This window comes from Phasianus colchicus, chromosome 3, assembly GCF_987193195.1.
Source record: "Phasianus colchicus chromosome 3, bPhaCol1.hap1.1, whole genome shotgun sequence".
NCBI lineage: Eukaryota > Metazoa > Chordata > Aves > Galliformes > Phasianidae > Phasianus > Phasianus colchicus.
In genome coordinates, this window is record NC_143438.1 from 52,335,001 (window position 1) to 52,356,507 (window position 21,507).

Consider the following 21,507-nt stretch of genomic DNA (forward strand, 5'->3'; position numbering starts at 1 on the left):
TTTTGCCCTTACACTCTTCTCTCATGAGATCCCATCTGGAGTACTGCATCTAGTTCTAGAGCCCCCAACAAAAGGAGGGCATGGAGCTGTTGGAGGAGGTCCAGAAGAGGGCCACAAAAAATGATCAAAAAGCTGGAGCACCTCCCCCATGAGAATAGGCACTCTTCAGCCTGGAGAAGAGAAGGCTCTGGGGACCTCATAGCAGCCTTCCAATACCTGAAGGGGGCCTACAGAAAAGCTAGGGAGGAACTTTTTTTTTTTTTTAAAGGGCAGGTAGCAACATGACAAGGGAAAATGGTTTTAAACTGGAAAAGGGAAGATTTAGACTAGATCAGGAAGAAATTCTTCACTGCGGGGGGTGGTGAGACACTGGAAAAGATTGCCCAGAGAGGATGTGGATGCCTTCTCCCTGGAAGCATTCAAGGCCAGGCTGGATGGGGCTTTGAGCAGCCTAGAGGGAAGTGTCCCTGCTTGTAGCAGAGGGGCTTGAAATAAATGATCTTAAAGGCCCCTTCCAACCCAAATCATTCTATGATTCCTATGGGAATAAAACAAAACATGTGCATTTGAGCTTCCAGGTAAAGTGTTCACAGAATTTCACTTTACTTTTAATGCAGGAACATACAGCAATTTTAGCTGGAAACATTTTAAGCCTTTCCTCAACCCTACTATCTTGTGTCTTATGGAAACCAGAAGTTTTTTCTCTTTTTTTTTTTTTTTTTTTTTAATCAAGTACTCTAGCAAGTTGTGCTGTTATGGAACACAAATAACCACATCCTGCTGCCTATTCCATGCCTCTGGTTGTATGCATTAATGTGTTTCACAAAAACCAAGCAGAAGTTAGCTGTCCTTGCATCTCAGTCAATAGTCTTAACATCCTAGCTTAGAAACCTTAAGATGATCATGCATTGGCACACCCAATCTACCGGCAACAGTCTGAAGAACTTGACAAACATCTACTACAGATGTTTACTGAAGCTTTGTTTCTCTGACAGGTCCTAGAAGTTTGGACAGATCCAAACATAATTTTTAGGGGCAGGCAAAGAATTAATCTCAGAGAGACCACAATTGACAAAATAGAAGTCATTAAGTACATAGAAATTAACCTTCCCCAAAATTAAGAGCAAGTTATTTGAAGAATCCAGTTAAGATTGGAGTAATTGTTCAGACGGTTAAAAAAAAATTAGAACAAGGGAAGTGGGTACAGTCTTATGTTTTCTCCAAATCTATTGCAAGACCACTCTTGGTTGGGAATTGCTGCACTGCCAGAAGCAACAGTTCTTTTGCTGGTTACTAAAGCATGAAGAAAAAGCTTCCTTGAGAAAAGAATAAAAAAAGTCACAGAGCAACAGTAAGGAAAACACAAGAAATGCACAGAGCAACAACGTTTGCACCTTAGTTGACTCCACTGTTCAGAACTTGCAAATGGATTTATTCTGCAGAACTGAGCAGCCCTTTATCGAACTGTATAAAGAAGTAGTAAAAAGCATGCATCTCCATCTCCCTCTGCTGTCTAATCCACAGAAAACAGATTATTTCTGTGTCAACCCAAGACAGCCGAAACAGTCTAGTTTCCACTCTTGCTGGATGACTGGTACAGAACACAGATTTACAGAGATGTTGTCTGACTGTTGGAAGTCTGAAAACATTAAGTTAGAAATACAATTTGAATTTGGGATTTCCCTCATCCCTTTTCACAGCTTGGATAACCCTAAATCAAGAACTAAGTATTTCAAAGAGAATATGCAAACATTAACAGATGAAGTATGATATTTCCTCTGCATAGCCTAATTTAATCCCATTTCAGGGATTCTTTAAACTCCTTACTTCATCTACTCCACATATTTAACTGCTGCAAAGTTTCAATCATGTACTGAATTATATACAAGATAATCAACTGATCAGAAGCAGCCAGCACAGATCTAGAAAAGGCAGGTCCTGCCTGACTAACCTAAACTTCTATGAAATGGTAACCTGCTTAATAGATGAGGAAAACATTGTGGATGTTATCTGGATATTAGCAACACATTTGGAACCATTGCCCCCCATTTCTCCTCCAGGAGGAGCTGTCTGCTCACAACTTGGACAAGTGTGCAGTTTCCTAGGCAAAGTGGCTGGATGGCCAGGCTCAAAGTACAGAGCTCAGTTCAACCATTTGCCATCACCATCACCAGTGGCATTTCCCAAAGCTCAGACCTCGGACTAGTTTAACATTCTTATCAACGATACAGATGATTTGATCAAGGGCACCCTCAGTAAGTTTCCAGGTAAAGTTAGGACTGCTGATCTGCTTTAGAGTAGGAGGGCTTTGCAGAGAGGCATCTAAACTGATGAGCTGCCATGTGACTGGACATTTAACGTTGCTAAAATGCTGGGTCCCACAGTTGAGTCATACCACCAACAGTACATGCTTGGAAAGAGTGGCTAGAAAGTTGGCCAACAAAAGAATCTGCAGGTGCTGGCCAACAGTCAATTGAGTATGAGTCAGCAGTGTGCCCAGGTGAGTAAGAAGGCCAATGGCATTCTGACCTTCATCAGAAATAGCCTGGCCAGCAGGACTGTAAAGCAATTACCCCCTTGTACACAGCGCTAGGGAGACCAAAGTCTACATACTGCGTAGAGTTTTGGGCTCCTCACTACAAGGGTGAGGAATTACTCAAATGTTTAGAGAAAAAAGCAACACTGATGAAAAGACTAGAAAAAAAGGACTTTGAGGAGTGGCTGTAGGAATTGGGATTGTTTAGTCTGGAGAAGCAGCAGCTGAGGTGACACCTCACCACTATCTATAACTACTTGAAAGGAGGATTTAGCAAGGAGGGTGTCAGTCTGTTTTCTCAAGTAAGAAATGACAGTAAATGATATCAACTTGTACAAGGGAAGCTTTAGATTAGATGTTAGAAATAATTTCCTAATGGAGAGGGTAGCCATGCACCGGAACAGGCTGCCTGGAGAACAGGTGCAATCTCTATCCCTGGGGGGTATTTAAGTGATGTATGATAAGGCAACAAGGGACACGGTTTAGTGATGGGACTTGGTAGGATAGGTTTATGATTGAGCTGGTAATCCAGAATATTTTTCAACCCAGATGACTGTAAGGTTCTGGGTCATCTTCCATCTCAGTGGAGTTTTTCTCTCCTGTGACATAAAATGCCAATCAAAGCAAAGCGAGTGTAAAAGACTTCAGTCCTCAATAGTCCTGAGATTACAAGCTATTGAAGTCCAATTTCAGACTGAGCTTTGGTTACCATGAGGATGTAGCAATTAAGCATATACTAAAAGAAAAAAAAGAAAGCAAAACACTATCCTCTTTATAAACTAGATTTCAACTGCATGACAGTGCAGAAAGATTTCTGCTTCCAAGGCACAGAGTGATTCCAAATAAGTTCTGAAAATTGGCTCCTTACACTTAAAGCAAATACATTAATCAGTGCAGCTTCTATCTGCAGTTGTAACAAGAATATTGTTGAGAATGGGGTTTCTATAATCTGTAAAACAGGCATTCAACCCTCAAAATGAATTGTGGATACATCCCGACCCTTTCTGTTGCTGGTGGCAGGATTCATTTCACTCACTTTGAAGAAACTAAATTCAATTAAGCTATCTAGATAGTCAACAAAAAAAAAAAAAGCAAGTCCCCATCCCTACATGTCTAATGTTCACTGCCATGTTTGTTTTAGGTTACAAGTGCAATTCATTCCTATTGCTTTTCTCCCAAATGACTTGCAAGAACCAGACCTCAATGAGATCAGGAGCAGAAGCTCACAGCATTCTACTTCCTTACTTCAGATATTTAGTGTTATTGATTGTTCTACATACATCTTGAGAGGGAAGAAAACACCAGAAAGAGTAGATGTAATTAGATCAACACAGTAAAACCACGTTCAGCATAGCTTGAGTTCACACATGCAAAGGTTTTTGTTTTTGCTTTTGTGAGAGGAAAAAAATCCTCTTCAGAAATTCAACCTTGATTTTCCTTTTATCCCCAGTAGGAATTAAGAGCAGACAGTTCAGCTCAAACTACATGTCCCATTCTATCTATTCCACAGCACAAAAGGACTAAAAGGAAAATCTTGCAATGCTGGAAGACATAAGGAAACTGACACCAAAACAAGAAAACGCAGCATTATACTGGTTAGCAGAACGCTAGACATATTTTTTCTGCATAATAATCATAATGCCAAAATTGTGTCTAACATACATATTTTTACACCAATTTACCTTTAACTTCCACATTTATTTCTGTTTCACATACCAAGAGATACCCACAAGTTTCTTACAGATGTTAATTTCTCTACATAAGCAAATAGGCTATAAAAATCTAACACAAAATAGTAAACTATTAGTTGATATATTCCATTGAAACTTCCAATGTCTTGCAACTTTCCCTAATGTTTCTGCTCTTCTGTTTAAGATATTACAAAAAAGATCTTCAATTGGTAGCTGTGTAGAATAACTTTAATTTTGTAACTCTTAAAATAAATTCATCATTTCACTATCAACTTGACATAACACCATTAGTAACCTTTTAGATCCAGCCTGAAATAACAGAGAACAGTTAATGGAACAACCAAATAGTGGCACCTTACTCAAGTCTTATATTTTACAAGTAGTAGTTCCATTTATTTCCATTTACAAGAAGGCACATCAATTTCATTGGGGGGGGAAAAAAAGCACTCATTAAGAAAAAATTCATAGTAGATTACCTGCTTCTGAGGAAATGAAAATGCCTCCTTCCCAACTGTGTTAAGGGCAACATGATGCTGGCCTTCCAAAATAAGCTGCTTGTTATCTTCCACAACATATGCCTACAAAATACAAAGATATTAGCAGACATTTTTTGTTTTTTTAAATAAGCTCCTTAATACCGAATTACTGTCTTTCTCCAGAAGTGGAAGATAAGTTGTTCCAATGCTAGCATGACTTACATATTTACATTCCCGCTTTTAACTTTGTAAGCACACACAACTCAGGTTCAGCCTGCTAACTGCCATCCATATTATTTGCATGCTGAATGATCATATCCTCCTCTTTTAAGCAAACAGTCATATTCTTACAATTCTCTGATAGAAGCATAAAACTGAAAATTGTGAGTTTTGTTATTTTTTAAAAACAGAACATTAAGAACTGGATACATTTAGGACACTGGAAAAATCATTTAAGTACAGTTGGTGAACTAACAAGTATTAAGACTACCTCTGCTTACCAACACTTTAAGTTCATTATTCTCATTTTATACAAAACTTAAGATAAAATTTTTCTAAGCATGCTTGAAAGTTCAAGGTGCCATATTTATTATTTTCTACATCATTATCGACCTACCTTCATAGCCTACTTTCGCAAAACTTAAAATACATACCTTCCATAGTACAACAATGTTCAAGTCCACTTCACTGCATCTTTGTATCAATCTGACTGCCTCATCAAATGATTGCTTCACAGCCCTTTGAGATGCATGAGTTTGAGATTGCACATGAGTTCTTCTCAATTCAGAGGATAAGCTTTGAAAAAAGAAATCTGCACATGGACTGGCTGAACTTATTATCTGCAAGAAATAAAGAAAAAGGACTCAGAACAGGATGTAAACTGACACAAGTATATTCTTTAACAGGAATCATAGTATTTGAGTTTCAAGCAGCTCTTTGCAAACCTAGAGGATGCCACACATTTTGGTTTCTAGGACTGAGATCAGCACTATGTAGAAACACCTCCAAGGAAACATAGTGGAATACAGCTACAGACTATTGGCCTAAAACCACAAGAACTGAACTTAAAAATAAGGTCTTCAATCATCTCCACTAGACATGACACTGCACGATCAAGTATGTTGAAGAGAGTTGGTGTGTCCCCTCTAGGCTAACTCCCATGCAAATCACTATTGCTATACTACTCTCCTCAGGTTAGTTAACTAGAAGCATTTCGCAGAGTTAGGGATGCATGTTTAGAGACTGCAGAGTATATTCCATATTGTAAGTAGCACAGCCAGAAGTACTGGGTCATCACTTGTGCTAAGCATTTCCAAACACCAAAGCTTGCTAAGGAACTGGTGGTTATAAGATTGACAGCAATGTTACTCGGATAAAATATGGTAAGTAAACTTCAGGTTCCTAATCCCTCCATTTAGAAGGGTTAGATTAGAATATACTGTTGCAAAGCTGCTAATTTCAGCAGAATACTCAAACTCAATGAGAAAATTAACTACTTTTGTCATAACTTGCTAGAAAGGAGAGACCCCTCTATAACACTCTAATGGAGAGACCTTTTCTTAGAAGAAAGCTGAAGTTCATTAGGGAAACAACCAGATTTTTTAGTCCTAAACTCAATCTGTATGCTTATAAATTAAGTTGTAGTAAGCAGTTTTTCTTTGACTTTTTAAAAGGCAGATGTATGTATAGAAAACAAGCAATCTAGTACTGTCATCCACCTAACCACATCCACTGTCTTAGTGTAGATTTCTGAACTGATACCAATGTTCTAATTCTCTCAAATCTTGGAAAAACATTCTGTGTACCAAGAATAATCTAAAGTTTTAACTTATCTTATTAAAAAGATAATTGAAAAAAGATGAAATTGAGATTTCTACTAGATAACTACTAGAGAACTGCTCTTAAGAGTTGGAAAAGAAGGAAAAAAGCTAGCACCTCAGTGCACTCTAAAACACTTCAGCTGTTGAGTCAGCAACCAAAAATACCAAACTATCCTATAATCTTCTTTGTGTAAGAAGAGCTGTTCATACTTTTACATTTAAAAAGAGGCTTTCAGTAGAATAGTTGCACAAGTATGTAGTTCCACCAGTTCACTTGCCTGTTCATTTCCAAAGACGATGTCTGCAAATGTGTAATTTTCTAAGGGATAAGAAAAGAAAGCATCCTCTCAGCATCATGACAAGTCTCAATTTCAACACAACATTGACTATTTTTTCATAAATGTTAGCATATTCAGAAAAACCTACCTTCGGAGTTTTTGCATTTCACTGCTTTAAAGCACAACTTTGCTTTCTCTCTGCTAGCAAGTTTAGTGTCTGAAAGAAAAAGTAGCAAGGTTTTTTTTTTGCCTCAAAAATAATCACATAGAATCCCTTATTAACAAGTCAGCCTTTGAATGTCAGATAAAAAACACACTGATCACACTCAACTAGCATATCTACTCAAGCAAATAATCTTCTGGTAACCCCATGTAAAAGAAAGACTGCCAAGAAGAATGCAGAGGTGCAGACTGAGGTCCCAAAACAACATGCTAGTGTGCAGGTCACTGGCTGTGATGAGTGCCAGAGCCTGGCCCTTGCAGTGCCAGGCGATGGAGGCAGCACTTGTGTAAGATGTGACCAGCTAAAGGACTTACTTTGCCTTGTGGTCAACCTGAAGGAGGAGGTGGAGAGGCTAAGGACCATAAAGGAATGTGAGAGGGAGATTGATTGGTGGTGCCAGTCCCTATCAGCCCCGAGATCTTGCCACACAGCTGAGGCTCCGCGTGGAGCGTGTCACTCCCTGCCGCCTTGCAGACAGGTAGTAGAGGGGAACCGGCAGGTAGACTGTGTTCCTGCTGCAGTGCAAGGCAATTTGAGAGCAGAGCAAGGCAATCTAAGGGAGGAGGAGGAGTGGAAAAGGATACCAGCTCGGCGAAGTGGGCGTCCTCCATCCCGACCATCCTCGGCTCCCCAGGTGCCTCTGCAAAATAGGTTTGAGGCCCTGAATCTCGAGGGAGAGGTGAGTGAGGGGGTGGAGGGAGGTCCACCTGTAAGGTTGCCTCGGGCAAAGCGGTCGACCCCACGCCTCAAGACTGCCTCCGCCCGGAAGGACAGAAGGGTGGTTGTCATAGGTGACTCCCTGCTGAGAGGAACGGAAGGCCCTATATGTCGGCCTGACCCTACCCGTAGGGAGGTGTGCTGCCTCCCTGGGGCAAGGGTCAGGGACATTGCTAGGAAACTTCCTGGTCTGATTGGCCCTTCTGATTATTACCCATTATTGATAGTTCAGGCTGGCAGCGATGAAGTCGCTGAGAGAAGCCTGAGGTCTATCAAGGAAGACTTCAGAGGACTGGGGCGGGTAGTTGAAGGAACGGGTGTGCAGGTGGTTTTTTCTTCCCTACCTTCAGTGGCAGGGAAGGATACCGAGAGCACCCAAAAAACCCGCCTCATAAATAAATGGCTAAGAAGTTGGTGCAAGCACAGGAACTTCGGTTTTTTTGACCACGGGGCAATTTACTCCGCGCCTGGCATGATGGCTGCAGATGGAAGTAGCCTGTCTCCAAGGGGTAAGAGGATCCTAGCCCAGGAACTGGCAGGGCTCATTGAAAGGTGTTTAAACTAGGTATGAAGGGGGAAGGGGACAGAATGAGGGCCACTGGGGTTGAGCGGGTAGTTCGTGGCTCAAAATGGAGTTCGATGGGTGAAAAGGGTGGAGTTCAAAGGGATGGAGAGAGGCAGGGGGGTGCTGCTTCCCTAAAGTGTCTATACACTAATGCGCGCAGCATGGGAAATAAACAGGAAGAGTTGGAGATCTGTGTGCGGTCGCAAGGCCATGATCTCATTGCGATCACGGAGACGTGGTGGGACAGCTCGCATGACTGGAATGTTGTCATGGAGGGCTATGTGCTTTTTAGGAAAGATCGGCTGGTGAGGCGGGGTGGTGGAGTTGCTCTTTATGTGAGAGAGCAGCTAGAATGTATTGAACTCCACCTGGGGGAGGGTGATGTAGCAGTGGAGAGCTTGTGGGTGAGAATCAAGGGGCAGGCTGGTATGGGTGACACCGTTGTGGGTGTGTACTACAGGCCCCCTGATCAGGAAGAGGAGGTTGACGAGGCCTTCCACAAGCAACTGAAAATAGCGTCGCAATCCCAGGCACTAGTGCTTATGGGGGACTTCAATTATCCAGATATTTGCTGGAAAAGCAACGTGGCCAGGCACGCGCGGTCCAGACGGTTCCTGCAATGTGTCGAAGACAACTTTCTGATGCAGATGGTGGAGGAACTGACGAGGGGAGGGGTGTTACTGGACCTTATTCTCACAAATAAGGACGGGTTTGTTAAGGAAGTAAAAGTTGGGGGTAGCTTGGGTTGTAGTGACCACGAGATGGTGGAGTTCAAGATCTTGAGTGGAAGGAGCAAAGCAAAAAGTAGGATTGCTACCCTGGACTTTAGGAGAGCCAACTTTGATCTCTTCCGGGACCTACTTGGAGCTATCCCGTGGGCTAGGGTGTTAGAAGGTAAGGGGGCCTGTGAGAGCTGGTTGGCATTTAAACAGCTCTTCTTCCAAGCCCAGGATCGGTGCGTCCCTGTGAGCAAGAAATCAGGAAAGGGTGGCAGGAGACCTGTGTGGATGAGCAAGGAGCTCATGCACAAACTCAAAGGGAAAAAGAAGGTCCATGAAATGTGGAAAAAGGGTCTGACCACTCGGGAAGAATATAGAAATGTTGTCAGGGCCTGCAGGGATGCGACGAGGAAGGCTAAAGCCCACCTGGAATTGAATCTAGCAAAGGTGGTAAAGGATAATAAAAAAGGTTTTTTTAAGTATGTTAACAGTAAAAGGAAGACTAGGGAGAATGTAGGTCCCCTACTAAGTGAGGGGGGTGTTCTGGTAACGGGGGATGCTGAGAAGGCGGAGATACTGAACGCCTTCTTTGCTTCTGTCTTCAGTGAAAAAGCTCCCCCTCGGGAATCCCAGGCCCTGGTGGTTAGTGAGAAGGTCTGGGGAATGGAAGACTTCCCTTTAGTCAGGGAAGAGGCGGTCCGAGAGCGCCTAGGCAACACCAATGTTCATAAATCCATGGGACCCGATGGGGTGCATCCACGGGTGCTGAGGGAGCTGGCAGAGGTGATTGCTGAACCGCTCTCTATCATCTTTGAGAGGTCTTGGAGAATGGGGGAGGTGCCTGAAGACTGGAGGATAGCCAATGTCACTCCGGTCTTCAAAAAGGGCAAGAAGGAAGATCCAGGTAATTACAGGCCAGTCAGCCTCACCTCTGTCCCTGGAAAGGTAATGGAACAGATTGTGCTGGATGCCATCTCCAGACAACTGGAAGAAAAGGAGGTTATCAGGAGTAGTCAGCACGGGTTCACCAGGGGGAGGTCGTGCTTGACCAACCTGGTAGCCTTCTATGATGTTGTCACTGGCTGGGTGGATGGGGGGAGAGCAGTGGATGTAGTCTACCTTGATTTCAGCAAGGCATTTGACACTGTCTCCCACGACATCCTTATAATGAAGCTGAGGAAGTGCGGGATAGATGAGTGGACAGTGAGGTGGGTTGAGAACTGGCTGACTGGCAGAGCACAGAGGGTTGTCATTGGCGGTGCAGAGTCTGGTTGGAGACCTGTAACCAGCGGTGTTCCCCAGGGGTCGGTGCTGGGACCGGTCCTGTTCAACATCTTCATCAGTGACCTTGATGAGGGGGTAGTGGCCACCCTCAGCAAGTTTGCTGATGATACGAAGTTGGGAGGATTGGCTGACACGCCCGAAGGCTGTGCTGCCATTCAGCGAGACCTGGACAGGCTGGAGAGCTGGGCAGTAAGGAACCAGATGAAGTTTAACAAAAGCAAGTGTAGAGTCTTGCACCTAGGGAGGAATAATTCCATGCACCGGTACAGGTTGGGGGATGACCTGCTGGAGAGGAGCTCTGTGGAGAGGGACCTGGGTGTCCTGGTGGACGACAGGTTGGCCATGAGCCAGCAGTGTGCCCTTGTGGCCAAAAAGGCCAATGGCATTCTGGGGTGCATTAAAAGGAGCGTGGCCAGCAGGTCGAGGGAGGTGATCCTCCCCCTCTACTCTGCCCTGGTAAGGCCTCATCTGGAGTACTGTGTCCAGTTCTGGGCTCCCCAGTACAAAAAAGACAGGGATCTCTTGGAAAGAGTCCAGCGGAGAGCCACAAAGATGGTGAAGGGCCTGGAGCATCTCCCCTATGAGGAAAGGCTAAGTGAGCTGGGTCTGTTTAGCCTTGAGAAGAGAAGACTGAGAGGGGACCTGATCCAGGTCTATAAATATCTAAGGTGTGGGGGGCAAAGTGGCGAGGCCAGACTCTTTTCAGCAGTGTGCGGAGACAGGACAAGGGGGAATGGCCAGAAGCTGGAGCATAGGAAGTTCCGCACCAATGTGCGCAAGAACTTCTTTACGGTGAGGGTGACGGAGCACTGGAACAGGCTGCCCAGGGAGGTTGTGGAGTCTCCTTCTCTGGAGATATTCAAGACCCGCCTGGACGCCTACCTGTGCGACCTGGTGTAGGGATCCTGCTTTGGCAGGGGGGTTGGACTCGATGATCTCTGGAGGTCCCTTCCAACCCCTACGATTCTGTGATTCTGTGATCCTACCTATATAACTAAAGGAGCCTGACAGAAACCGAAAGAACTGAAAGATGACAAGAAGTATGTCTAGTTCACCTTCATTATTAATGCAATAAGACAACACATCTAGATTCATTACTAAGCAGAAAAAGCATCAGCATACATGTAAAAATACCATTTGTTAGATGCAATTAACAGTTGACTTTTTGTTGCCTGCATTTTGTCTTTTCAAAAAGAAACAATTATATTAGCTAAGGCACGATACACAGTGCTAGCAATTGTGGCATATTTCTAATGACTGAATAGAGCATTTGTCAAATATTCTACTGATCAGTTAAACACAATGATGATTATAAATAAACGAAAGTAAAGGAACGCTGTGAAACATTACTCCTGTGCGGCAACTTATCAGCCAATCTAGACATACACTTCTCTGTATCACCTAAATAATTTATCTGTAAATTAAGCTCATTTTTTAAAATTAAGGTTTAGCTTAAGGTCACTTCAATATGCTCAAAAGGGATATACAATTTTTACAACTGAGTTATTCACAAAGTTCAACTCCTTGAAAAACTAGTTTCCTCATCAGGCAGAAGCTGGACTTACTGTCCTTTCGATAATAGGGATACACACCTTTGTCTTCAGAAATGTTAACAGATTTTTGAAGCTTCCAGTGCTTACTATTACTTGAAACTTGTACTATATGAAATTCTTTAACACCAGTCTCACTCTAAGAAGGAAACAAAAAAGATGTCAGATAAGATCAATCATAGTTGTCAAGTTCTTCATTGCAAAGTAAGCATTCGTCATAAAATGGCATGGCTAGAAACTCTATTTAACTCCTCATTTCAAACCACATGCAATAAAATACACAGGAGAGATAAGGAGGGATTGAGGACCCACTACAATGTGAAACAATCCAAGACATTTAATTCTAGTAAATAAAACTACACAAAGAAAAAATCCTAAAGAAAAATTCCCTCCAAGGTGACATTTTAGCAACTATAAGAAACCTCCAACAGAGACCATTATCCAGAACAGCATTTAGTTTCTAACGATTACTCCAGCACTCTTGCAAGATCCTAAATCCAGGAATTTAGGATTTTTATTACATATGAGAAAAAACAACATTCAGGGTTGGTTTTCTTTCAGGGAAAAAAGATGACAACGGGAAATTAAGGTTCACATAGTGCCATCTGCAAATTTGACAAATGCTTTAATAGCACATTCCTTCCTCCTCACCTTAGTAGCTGAAGAAAAACCAGAGCATACACACAACACAAAATGACAAATCAGCTCCATGATTCTACCACCATTTACTTGTCCAAGAGTTCTAATAAGCAATGCATTCAACTACCTTGCTTTATGGTTGAAAAAATGGGAACAAATTTTAACCAAGTAAGTTAAGTTTGAAATAGCATGGTGAGACAAACTGAAGTAATGTCACCTGCTCTGCTAAGCCAATAGGATGCAACAGATATGCCTGTATTTCAACTACACCTGCAAAAAATTTGTTCAGGCGTTTCACCAAATACACACACAGAAGGCTCTTTCAGGTGTTCACTAATTCTACTGAGGGCGCAGCACAGAGAGAAGCAGTGAAGATTGCCTCATTCAGAGCTATTTTGAAAGTCATGCATGTCAAAAACATCCATGACTTTGGAATAATCTTCCAAAAAAGAGCTCAAAGAAGGCTTGAGATCACATTTAGGGGTAGAAACAGTTACAGCAGATTCCCACAGTTTTGACACATAGCTTAACTGTTGGAAAGAAAGCACTAACATTAAATGGAACGACTAAGTATGAAAGGCTTGCTTAATATTTCCAGTCAAAGTTATAGTACAAAAAAGCTTTAAGTATTGGCTCTACTGGAGACCTTTGCCCATCTGCTGAACTGAAGAACAGTATCACTATCAAAAATAAGAACTTACAGTATTGATATTTTCCACATCCACGAACACCAACATGTTATCCCCTCTGCCTTCTTCATCTTCAAGTGCATTACTTCTGCAGACAGTAGCTCGAATATGCAGAGACCGGCTAGTACAAATAACTGCAGTGTGCCTTAGTACTCTATGACTAAGGAACGGGAAAGAGAGGAGAAAGACATTCTGAAGAACCAGGACTGCTATCCAGAGCATTTCATCAAGTCCAGCCTTTACATTTCTCATCAACATTAAGGTCATTAGACTATTTATTTCCCTTAATCATCAAGAGGACATTTTTCTATTACAGACTTTTGACAGAAAACTAAACAATCATACTGCATTGGACAGGCACCTATCAAATACACAGATTTTTACCCAGTTCAAAATTACTAGAGAAATGGTGGTTTCATGATACCATGTTGAAAAACACCTTGTTAATATTTCAGGTAAGACACAGGGAAGTGATTAGGCCGTTTAATGTCACCACAAAATACAGTTTTTCCAGCAAATAAACCATAGAAGTTCCTCTAGTAATTAGTCACATCTCCTGCAGAAGCATTCACTAAAGCTCCCAGAATACTATTGCATTCAACAAATTCTGACAAAATTAAGAGTTTTCAAAGTTTACTTTGAGAACCAGCACTATTCTGCTTCTTTCCAGAGGCATTCAACCCTGAGGCCAGCAAGACCTTCATAAAAGTTATCTTCCTTCATTACTGAAGATGCATAAACTTCTTGGACCCCATAAAAACACACAAGCTTTTTCACTACAGTAACATTCATATGGAAATAGAGGTGTGTATACATTTGACATGTACTGTCTGCTAAATACATGAGTGTAATACTTCTGTCTCAAGAGAATTAAAAAAGATATTGCTGGTTTCCTAAACTGTATTTCAAAATAGTATCATACAGGATCCATAGGATAAGCTTAAATTTTGCTGACAATCCTCAGTGATACATAGGTGTCAGCATAACTTACAAGTGGGACAAATTAAACCACTCTTTGGAAATTAAAGAATCATGGTCAGTCTACAGAACAATTATTAGACAATTTCACATCATTTAAGTCTTCCTGGAAACTTCAACACAGTAGGGAATAAATACAGTCTCTAAGTAACCATATTCCGTCTCTCTAACACCTCACTTCCTGAATTCTATGAAATCAAAGGAGAAATAAGCTCCATTCTTTGGAAAAAAAGCCACAACAAACAAGAAAATCCATAAGTGAACCGGTAGGAATAGGGAATAAAGCCAAACGAAAATTTGTCTGTATTTTCTGAAATGCGAGTTTTAAGTTTTAAGCCTGAAGGAATGGTGAAGGAACAACTTGTAATTTGATTCCAGGAATATGTTGATCTACTCTTGACCATCTTCAGCTTACTTTGCTTTGGTTTACATGATAAAGCAGTCTCACAACATGAGTTTGGCTTCCTTGTCAGAAATAACCAGGAAAACAAGCTCCAGCTACAAGCTGCCATTAAGTACACTGGACTATAGCTCACTTAAGGCACCATCATCCTGAAAATGTATACTATGACAGATTCCCAATCCTGACCCAACAGATGCATTCTTTCTAGTCTGTGCTATTTAATGCAGGCTGAGGCACGTTTCTCCCAACAAACAAATCTAACACAGCTCCATAGTACAATCGTCCTCAGAAAGTTAAATAATTACATTTATTAAGTCCGCAACCAGTTTTCCTACAAGGCTGAAAACTAAATAAAGCTTGTTAAAACTTAATTTTCAGCTCTAGCCTTGAACTGTAACAACTGTAAGGTAGTCTTATAAAAACAGTATAGAAGGGTTGAAGAAAGGAGTAAGAGAGTCTTCTTAATTTAACTGTTTAATAAAACTATGCTATTGCTTCCTAAATGCTGATGTCTTCACTTTCCAGAACAAATAACTATTTACTCCAGAACCTTTGAAGAACTAGTTTCTCAGAAAAGTTCTCCTGAGCCTATATAGCCTGGGACAAGGGCAGAACTTGAGACTAAGTAATGAGTAAAGTTCAATTCAATTAAAATACTGTTAGCTTGTGGTATCAAACTTAACTGCCCACTGTCTCAACAATATTAAAAAAAACAAAAAAAGAAAAAATATTCCATAAAACAGTGTGTAAATCATACTTCATGTACAACTTCACACAAATCAAATAACACTGTAGAAATATTATTTTAAAATTACATACAAGCCACTTGAACATCTTCACTGCAACTCATTAAGTTTAAAGCTCATGTTTATGTGCTTATTATTAATATCTCAGCGAGTAGGTCAGGAAAAAAAAAGTAGGTAACTTACCACATTTTTGAGTGTCTTTTAATACTTTCGTAGTAAAATAAAAAGTTTATTTCATGAACTCCTTCTTCATCTGGTCCCCGTAACCACATTGGCAGCTGCACTGATGCCCCAGGAAGAAGAATTGAGTCAGGAAGTGGGACATGTATTACTTCAGGCTGACCTCCTGTGCCAACCCCAAAGTCTACAGAAGAAGCTGAAGATAGCAGTGCTGTACGCACAGAGGTAGGATCTGTCACAACAGTCTTGTAAGCACTACAGTTTTCAGAAGCTGAAGGACTTAGTGGCGTTAGAACAGCAGTATTTGCACCAAAAGTAAAAAATCCTGGATGCTTGGACACAACTTTCAGCGCTGTAAGAGGACACTTGCTCACATTCACGAACTCCACATATGCTTTTCTGATTTCTCCACAGAGAAGTCCTGTAGGAAAGTTTATAAAGAACACCTGTATTGGAGAAAACAGGAAGAAAAGATTCTTAACATCGAACGAAATTACAAATAGGCATAAAAAAAATAACAACCAGAACACCTGAACTATAAGTGTGTCATTAACCAGGTAGACCACTTTAATAACTCCAGGAAGAAAAAAATCACTGTTTTAATTAACCAACTTGAAGTATTCTGGACTTGTGGCAAACAAACCAAAAAACTTTTTCTGCCTCTTGCCTACATCCCATTGTAATTTGGCTACAAATACTGCAAACTAAACATTCTAAGAGGAGTGTGACAGTTTCAGAACTTAGTTGGAAGGCCATAAGTTTCTCTTGGAAAACAAGACACAGACTTGGTGCTAACAGGTCATGGAATTAGCAGGAAAAATTTAAACATTAACAAGGTTTATGAATTTGTTGTTTGAAACACTGTAGCTCTACATTCAGCAATTTCTTCAATATTATGAATAGAAAAATAACTGCATACCTCCAGCAAAGGCATTTCTTCTGTAATAATGGGATCTAAACGCCGATCAGGTCCATATTTAATAGACGTTTTTTCTTCTTTTGTGTTATTAAGTCGAGGTCCTTGGATTTCTAAGTCTTGTCGTCCTCGTACAGATAACCCATTGGAGACAAATTTCCCTGAAAGAGTTTAAAAGCTTTTTTTTTTTTTAAATACCTCAAGTAACTTTTTCTAAAAAGTGATCAGAACTTCCTTTTTTTTTTTTTCTTACTGTGGACTGATTAAACTGACAAAGAACTACTGTGACACAGAATGCATTGCTATTGCAAGGTAAGAGAGCCAGATACACGTTGTTATAGACTTACTCTGTCCTCTATAAATGCTTACAGTTCTGGCAGCAAAGAGAACAGGAACACCAGATTGAGTGGGAAAGTTACTGAGTGAATGTGATTAATTTATTTAATTTTCTAATTTCCAAGCTAGAATATAGCATCAACCATTTCCTTTCAAAAAACAGGCCAGTACTCTTCAAATGATTTTTATTCCAGAGATTCAGCCATAAAAGATTTTCACTTCAGAGATAGCTAATCAAGCTTCATTATTTCTTTTAGACACTTTCAAGTATGTTAATTCAAGTATTTTAATCCTCATTTTATCCAAGAACTAAATTTTCTTTAGTGTGTCAAACGAACGTCTTAACAAAGCAGATTAAGCAGCATGCAATTAAAGCGTTTATACATTAACATAAAGAAAATAAAAACAAAAGAACTGCTATCACATAAATTTAAATGTGGTTATTTACACTAAGCACTTCAGTGCAACACTGAGACAAAAGTTGAAAAAGTGGGGGGGAAAAAATAAATTGCAAATGAGTCAAAACTTGTTACAGATACCCTAGATGGAATATTTGCATTTCCATTTAAAAGTTTCAGAATTTCCATAGACTTAACAGTAGCACAAGAATACAACTGGCAGAAGTTATTTCCTTTCTCACAGGATTCCTACAGGTGTCAATTCATTCGTTTCCTGTTCCAATTATTTCCCATTTCTGTCTCTTTATCTGAAGACAAACCTCACAACATAATAGTCAAATATTAAACAGGATTTAGTTCTACTCCATGGAATCCACATCTCCCCCTTCCAGAGACACACTTGAGGGAACAATGTACTTACCTGACTGTAATCCAATAGAAGGATCTATCCCATCTAATGTCACAGTACCCTGAACAGTGCCAAGATTATAAACGACTCCCAGAATATGTAGCTCCCCTGTTTGATGGGGAAAGAGCTTTAGTCTCGCCTGTGGAGATATGTTAAATTTTTGTTGTTGTTGCTACTAAAAAAGTATTATTACATTTAAATGTCCAATTATTTAAGCGAATCATGGCTACTTTTGATACTTTAATGTTGCATTAGATGCAACCACAGACAATAACTAAGTCATTTACTGGGAAGTGTCTGTTACATTAGGAAAGAATCCTAAATTGTAACAAAAATTAACTTGAACAGAGGCAGAATATCAGAATTGCTTCAGTTGGAAGGGACCTCTGGAAGTCACCTTGTCCAACAACAAATCTGCTTAAGCAGGATCCCCTAGAGCTGCTCACCCAGTTAGGTTGTGAACATCTCTGAGGGAGACTCCACAACATCTCTGGGTAGCTTGTGCCAATGCTCTGTCCCCCGCACAGTAAAGGGTATTTTCTAATGTTCAGACAGAACACTCCACATTTCAGCTCATGCGCAATGCCTCTCGTCCTATTAAATTTTCCTTTTGGATATTTATACACATGGATAAAATTTAAAAGATCCAGTTCTTCACACATCAGTAACACTTCCTAAATTTTACCAGGAGTTCAGGTCGCAAGTCTGAACTCTACCCTGTCTCAAAGTTTTAAAAACAGTCTTTTCAGTATTGAATAAAGTACACTACTTACCATTTTTGTCTCCTCACTATTAATTAGAAATTCTGCTATTGCTTCTGTTCCTATCATATCATCATCACATGTTCCCTGAAAAGAAAAAGCTTTTCAGATATTACTCCTGAGCAGAAAAAGTGTCATTAAATATTATTTCTTGCAAAATTCCATGAACATCCGAGGAAAAAGAAAGCATATGTATTTCAGATAGCAGACTGGCTTCCTGAATTGAAGCAGCAGCTGAGAACTCAGCAAACTTTTACTTGAGAGAAATTTAAGACTTCCTGGTGAAAATGGCTCAAATTTATATTTTCACTGATACAGAAGCATTTGTAATATCACTGCAGTAGTAGTACAGATCAGATAAAAGGGCAGACATATGGTAATCACACATGAAACCTCAGTTGTCTAACCTGCAGCGTGTCTACAGATCACCACATTATAAAAAATTTTAAGAACCCACATCATTAACAATTTTACTGTAATACTTCATATATAAGAATGCATTAAGATCTTCAAAATATGGTATTTAGAAGAGTCCTTAAAAGAGTTTTACCAATATGAAAGTGTCAATTAAACAGTAATTAGCAGAGCACCCACAATATTAAAAATATTAAATTTTAAATTCTAGAAGAAGTATCTAGATATTCCTGTATTGCACCAGCTCCACCTCTCAGAACACAGACTCTTTGCTACATTCAGCATAGCAAGCATAAGAAAAAGGCTTAGATAAAACATTTAACTCTGCCAGTCATTTCTGTTGGCCGAGGTGTCTATTTTGGGTTAATAGGCATGCCACACATAGAACAAGATGCTGAAGTACTTTGCTTTGCATTAGGCTTTATAATACTCATTACAGAAAAACTTCAATTGAATGCTTTGTGCCCTGCGGATATGAGAAAATTTAAGTGATTCATGAAGATTCATAGTAGTTAGCTTCCCTCCTCTCTTTTATATCTACACTTAAGTCAACTGCTCTTACACTATGAGAATTTGGAAACTTAAATTCCATAAATGTAGTTGTCACGTTTAGGTTGAAAAAGACAAAACTCTTTTTCTTACCAGATCTTTTGCCGCTCCCTCATGTTTAGTACTGAAGTCTCTTGGCTGAAATTTCCACAGCAGCGAAAGATCAGTCAACAACAGTGGAACCTTCAGCGGGTTTCGGAAGGAGACTTCTACAGTTATAGGTTCTATTAAAGGAATGCAAGAAAATAATGTGAACAAGCTACCCCCATCACAATCTGGAAGTTCAAACAAACTCAGAAGGCCAACTGCATAAAGACTTTCAATCTACAGCAGTATAGGAAACGCTGTACAAATATAATCCAGGGATAAATGAATAAATTCAAGCTTTACCTTCTACCACAGCAAGTGGAAATCTGGAGTTATCTGAATAACGGTTTAAACAAAACTGCGTCGGTTGAAAGTTTGACGGTATTACTCCTTTGTTGATCACAGACACAACCTGCTCCTCAAGCTCCTTCCACTGTTGTGATGATTCTGAGTCATATTCCTGATCCAGACTTACATGCGTTGCTGCTTGCTTTTCACCTAGGAAGAATAGGGCAAGCAGTGGCACTCAACAGTTGCAACAAGGACTGCACTAAAAATATTTTTTAACAATATCTACCAAATTTATTTTCTCAGTTGCAATCACTTTCCACATTATTCAACTAGTCACTGGATTGACAGTGATATTTTGAAACGCACATATGGAAGACAATACTGATGATGATTAGAGTATATTTTCATTTGCAAACTGTGGAATCCCGTGATTTTTGTATGCTATGTGGCATACTCAGCTTATGGTTTATTTTCACCTTCTGCCAGCATTCAGTCCCACAGTCTACATAAAAATTTCCACTCAAGATGCTTTACATTCAGGAATCACAGTGTTCCAAAGACTTAAACCTAGAGAAGTTAACTTGAAAGCTCATTTCTAGTACTGGCACTAGCATTTAGCATTTGCTCAACATTATAAATCCCTTTCATGAAGTTCATTACCAGCTTGCATTGAAACCTGTGGGTTGTGAAAAATGATTTTCCTATGTGGATTTGCTTATGTGGATTTCATATCCATACAGGAAGTCTGAAGACATTTAGAGAGTAGTTACTAAGCTGAAGCTTTTTTTTTGGAATCCTACTTAAGTTACCTCACTACAATAGTTTTTATGTAACAACAGATTTTTTTTTTTTTTTTAAAGAACTTGCATATGTTTTACTTCTATAGATAAGGGATTTAAAGATGTTAAAATTTTCTAACCTTCCGCTGGTCTTCGATCATGCCCAAAGAAAACACGTGTTGCTGAGCTGTTAATATATGGCAAAGGAAGTTGTGGTAAAGGACCATCAGGTGACAGCTGGGTTACATTCTGGAGTAAAGGAGGAAAACAGTGTCATGTCATTACATATGTACCTGATATGCATGCTACATGCTGGCAGCATTTGAGCGATAAGGAGATTGAGTTTTATGCAATTGATATTTAAATAGTAAATACTTTTAATTGAATAATTTCATATTAATTGCTTTGAGAGCTCATTCTGTCTTGACACTCTTTAAATAATGTTTTCCCTCAATAGTATCTTAAAGCTCATGATGTCCATACAAAAAAAAAAAGATTTGAATCCAGCACTCTAATCAATGTTGCGGATCCATGGCTATTGCAAGCTTAATGATGTGAAGCTTGTCTAACACCAGACTGGAAAAGCTATGTTCACTATATCACCACCATGATATAGACTCTGAGCATAGCTGACTTGTGGGCTTAAATACCAGCCTCAAGAAGGGTCTACCACAAATTAGCAAACATGACAAATTCTATTTATTAGGTTTAAAAGACAAAGTAGTTGCAAGGCTACAAGTAGTGTAGAGTTATCACTACTAACCACCCTGTAAGGCATACAGTATACACTGCAATGCAGAATCACCCATGAACTTCCACATTAACTCAATTATTTACTTAAGTTTAAGATAGATTAATTTTACTACAATAGGGATAAGGGGCACTTTGTACTACCAGAGGAGGTTGGCTGGATTCAACTCAGTTTTGTTTTGTTTTGTTTTGTTTTTTTAACAGCAATATTCATACTATTTTCTCACTGCTGAATTGGTAAGGGGCTGCCATAAAGTATGTTTGTGGACAAATAACTGTGTCTGTAACAAAAACCTGCACTTTGGATAGGTGTATGTTAGTAT

General features: G+C 39.9%; 1 protein-coding gene across 4 annotated transcripts in view; it reads right to left on the reverse strand.

Annotated features, from left to right (window-relative positions):
- The window catches only part of TRAPPC8 (trafficking protein particle complex subunit 8), a 54,379-nt gene that overhangs the window by 6,706 nt on the left and 26,166 nt on the right, over positions 1–21,507 (reverse strand). For all 4 annotated transcript variants that reach the window (XM_031612877.2, XM_031612878.2, XM_031612880.2 and 1 more), the window contains 13 exons: positions 20,575–20,683; positions 19,668–19,862; positions 19,371–19,501; positions 18,327–18,401; positions 17,566–17,692; positions 16,414–16,571; positions 15,498–15,940; positions 13,200–13,347; positions 11,902–11,998; positions 6,950–7,018; positions 6,802–6,842; positions 5,357–5,542; positions 4,704–4,805 (listed from right to left, as the gene is read on the reverse strand). In XM_031612877.2, coding sequence (XP_031468737.2) covers positions 4,704–4,805; positions 5,357–5,542; positions 6,802–6,842; positions 6,950–7,018; positions 11,902–11,998; positions 13,200–13,347; positions 15,498–15,940; positions 16,414–16,571; positions 17,566–17,692; positions 18,327–18,401; positions 19,371–19,501; positions 19,668–19,862; positions 20,575–20,683 — 1,881 coding nt within the window. The remainder of the gene's footprint in view (positions 1–4,703; positions 4,806–5,356; positions 5,543–6,801; positions 6,843–6,949; positions 7,019–11,901; positions 11,999–13,199; positions 13,348–15,497; positions 15,941–16,413; positions 16,572–17,565; positions 17,693–18,326; positions 18,402–19,370; positions 19,502–19,667; positions 19,863–20,574; positions 20,684–21,507) is intronic.